This window comes from Calliphora vicina, chromosome 1, assembly GCF_958450345.1.
Source record: "Calliphora vicina chromosome 1, idCalVici1.1, whole genome shotgun sequence".
NCBI lineage: Eukaryota > Metazoa > Arthropoda > Insecta > Diptera > Calliphoridae > Calliphora > Calliphora vicina.
Window position 1 is genome coordinate 147,651,901 of NC_088780.1, and position 3,980 is coordinate 147,655,880.

Here is a 3,980-nt window from a genome sequence, read left to right on the forward strand (position 1 = left end):
CATACTGACCAAAAACAAAGTACTTTTCCTTTTAGGCACTGGAGTAGTAGTGGTGAAAAACACAAACTAAAAAAAATATTCACCACAATAAACACAAATCTTTCACTTTTTGTTGGGGAAGATTTAAAGTAAGGTTTTTGAATAAAAGCCAAGGCCATGACAGAAAATAGTTACAGTATTAAGTCATACCACGACTAAGTAAAACATAAATCATTAATTTAACTTATTTAAACATAAATAGAAAATCATAAACAGTTTTAGATAATTAAAATGGCAGCAACAAATGTAAGTACAAGAACTTTTTTAAGTACAATAATATGTTTAAAATTTGCATCCAATTCATTTAGATTTTATGTTTTGCCATCTACTTGTATTTGTGCTTTGCATCATTTGTCATCAGTTCTCATATTGGCAGCGAGGATTACTCCTTATCTGATCCTCATCAGTCATTGTCAGCTGCCGGCCAACATCATCACACCCACGAAACTTATTCGGAAATTTCCAAACCTGTCCCCGTACAAGTTATTGAGAAAATCCCTTTGCCTATACCCCATCCGGTAGCGGTTAAGGTTCCTAATGTCATACGTATACAAATACCCGAACCATATGCTGTTCATGTACCCGTTCAACAAGAAATTCAGGTGCCTACTTATCGTATTGTTCCCGAGATTACGGAGAAACGTATACCGTTTACGGTGGAGAAACCGTATCCCGTTGAGGTTGAAAAACCTTATCCGGTAGAGATTATAAAACAGATTAAGATCTCTGTGCCAAAACCTTATCCAGTGCCGTATACAATTTACAAGCATGTCATGCAAAAGGAACATGGTTGGTAATAAATTGTTAATTTTTGTTTTACAAATTGCTACTATTTTTACTTAATTGTTTGTAATTTATGATTAATTTTATTTTGAATAACTACCTACTTATATCTAAGTGAAATATATTGTTAAACTTTTTGTTAAATTAAAAAAAATTTATTATTTTTGAAAACTCAGAATTCAGGAAAGGAAAAAAGGACCTATTATGATCATTTAAACATTCCTTATTACTATTCTAGTGGGCGTATAGAACAACAACATTTGAACAATATTAGTTTATTCAAAGTATTGGCCATTGTTAGCTATGACCTTTTCCCATCTTTCTGGCAATATATGGATTCCGAGCCCAAAAGAACGGCTTATCTTTTGAGGCCAAGAACGAATCAAGCCAATATTAACTAATATGTTCCATAGTGAAGCATAATCCATAGAGAGCGTTCTGCTTCGATCGAAACAAACAGTAGTCGCATGGGGCCAGGTCTGGACTATAAAGTGGCTGAGGCAAAACTTTCCAACCACTTCGTTCTAAATAGTTTTTAATAGGTATTGCAACATGTGGCCGTGAGTTGTCAAGATGGAATTTTACGGTTTCATGCCTGGTAGCATATTCTGGGCATTATGCTGCAAATGCTCGCTTCAAACGAATCAGTTGCATTCAGTACAGGTTCCCTGTGATGGTCTGGTTAGATTTCAGAAGCTCATAATAGGACCCTTTTGCTCCCACCAAATACAGATAATTACCTTAGCTCTATGAATATTTGGTTTTGGTGTCGATTCGGCTGGTTGGCCGGGATTTACATACGTTCTCTTACGCTTCGGGTTATTGTAATGGATCCATTTTTTATCGGAAGTAATGATTCCGTGCAAAAATTATATTATTTTATAGCGTTCACGCATCAATACTGACATCCAAAATCGTCTTTCAAGGTCTCTCGTCTTCAATTCGTATGTGCTTCGGCGGCACTTTTTTCAAATTGAAGAAGTAAAGAAAAACTTCCCGCATATGACGCTTTGTTGGCACAAATTTCGATATTTTGGTTTACGAAATAATATTCATTAACTAAGTGAGAATAAATGACAGAATAATTAAAACCAATTTCTTATTTAAAATTTCCATACTTTTTCCATTCACGGAGTAATTACACTGTGCACGAAATTGACACTTTTTTTCTGTCAAGAGGGGCACCCGGCTGGTTAAACTAATTCGATTACGCTGAATCCAGTGGTGCTAACAGTTTTTTAGGTTAGCTCTTGTTTTCGAGATATACAGTTATTTCGAAAATGGAGGAGGTTGCATAACATATATTCGCAAAATTCAAAAACGGAATTTTGGTAAAAAAAAATATTTTTTTTCCCAAAAAAAACTACAATTTTAAAACGAATGCGCAGATTAAAACAATTTTAAGCCTTAAGGGTAATTTTATTGTGTAATTTGGATTTTCGAAATAACGTTATATCTCGAAAACAATGCTAACATGAAAAAACGGTTAGCACCACTGAACTCAGTATACTCGAAGTAGTTTAACCCACCGGGTGCCCGCTTGACAGTTTTTTCAACTAGCACAGTGTTATCAAATCAACGCAACATGTAGAGATTTGATGGGGGGATTTCATGTCAAGTGAACCAACTTTTGAAATCGATGTCTTCCGATCGGGATGAAATTTGCACCAAGGTTAGCTCTATTGGATAGTAACTCAGACACAATTTTTCAACAACATCGGTCGAGAACTCTCTGAGTTATAGGGGGTAAAATTTTGACAATTTGGTCAAACAGGGGTTTTTTCTTATCCATGTAACTTATTACCTATTGTTCTTAGCAAAATGTGTTCCAAATAGTATAGATAGCTATTTCTTCGATCTTTCGAAAAAAAATATTTAAAAAAAAAATAAAAAATTTTTAATATTTTTTTTCCGAAATCAAAAACTTTTTTGACTTTTTTTTAAAATACGCTATTTTTTTTATTTTTTTTTTTTTTTTCTTAAAATAAAGTTTAGAAATTTTCCTTGAACACCTACTTGGTCGCTTAGTGGGATGCGAGTGGGATATCTATCAAAATAAATATTTTGTAACTCAAAACATAAAATTTTTGACTTTTTTTGCAAAATCAAAAACTTTGTTGACTTTTTTTCTTTCAAAATGGACCCTTTTTTAATCTTTTTTTTTAGGTCAAACAAAAGCTTAGATATTATCCTTGAAGACCCTTTTGGTCGCTTAGTGGGATGCGAGTGGGATATCTATCAAAATAAATATTTTTTAACTCAAGACTTACAATTTTTGACTTTTTTTTTTGCAAATACGATTTTTTTTCCAAATGGGCCCTTTTTTTAAAATTTTTTTTGTAGTCAAAAGAAAGCTTAGGTCCATTCCTTTAAGATATTTTTAGTCCCTTAGTGGGATGCGAGTAGGATATCTATCAAAATAAATATTTTGTAACGCAAGACATACAATTTTTTAATTTTTTTTTGCAAAATCAAAATTTTTTTCCAATATGGGCCCTTTTTTAATTTTTTTTTTTTGCTCAAAAGAAAGCCTAGGTCCATTCCTTTAAGATATTTTTAGTCCCTTAGTGGGATGCGAGTGGGATATCTATCAAAATAAATGTTTTAACACAAAAATTGTATGTCTTGAGTTACAAAACATTTATTTTGATATATATCCCACTCGCATCCCACTAAGCGATCAAAACCATCTTAAAGGAATAGGCCTAAGCTTTCTTTATAGCAAAAAAAAAAATTACAAAAAGGGCCCATTTTAAAAAAAAGTCAAAAAAGTTTTTGATTTTGCCAAAAAATCAAAAATTGTATATCTTGAGTTACAAAATATTTATTTTGATAGATATCCCACTCGTATCCCACTAAGGGACCTAAAATATCTTAAAGGAATGGACCTAAGCTTTCTTTTGACTAAAAAAAAATTTTTAAAAAAGGGCCCATTTTGAAAAAAAAATCGAATTTGCAAAAAAAAAGTCAATAATTGAATGTCTTGAGTTACAACATTTTTATTTTAATAGATATCCTACTCACATCTTCCTAAGTGACAAAATAGGTCTTAAAGGAAAAGACCTAAGCTTTCTTTTGAGCAAAAAAAATTTTTAAAAAAAAGTCCCATATTGGAAAAAAATTTCGATTTTGCAAAAAAAATTAAAAAATTGTATGTC

At 32.0% G+C, this 3,980-nt stretch overlaps 1 protein-coding gene across 1 annotated transcript; it reads left to right on the top strand.

Annotated features, from left to right (window-relative positions):
* Positions 1–270: 270 nt before the first annotated feature.
* LOC135953320 (uncharacterized) lies at positions 271–836 on the top strand. The gene is made up of 2 exons (XM_065503164.1): positions 271–285; positions 348–836. Exons 1-2 carry the CDS (start codon positions 271–273, stop codon positions 834–836), a joined length of 504 nt encoding a protein of 167 aa, XP_065359236.1.
* The last annotated feature ends 3,144 nt before the right edge of the window (positions 837–3,980 follow it).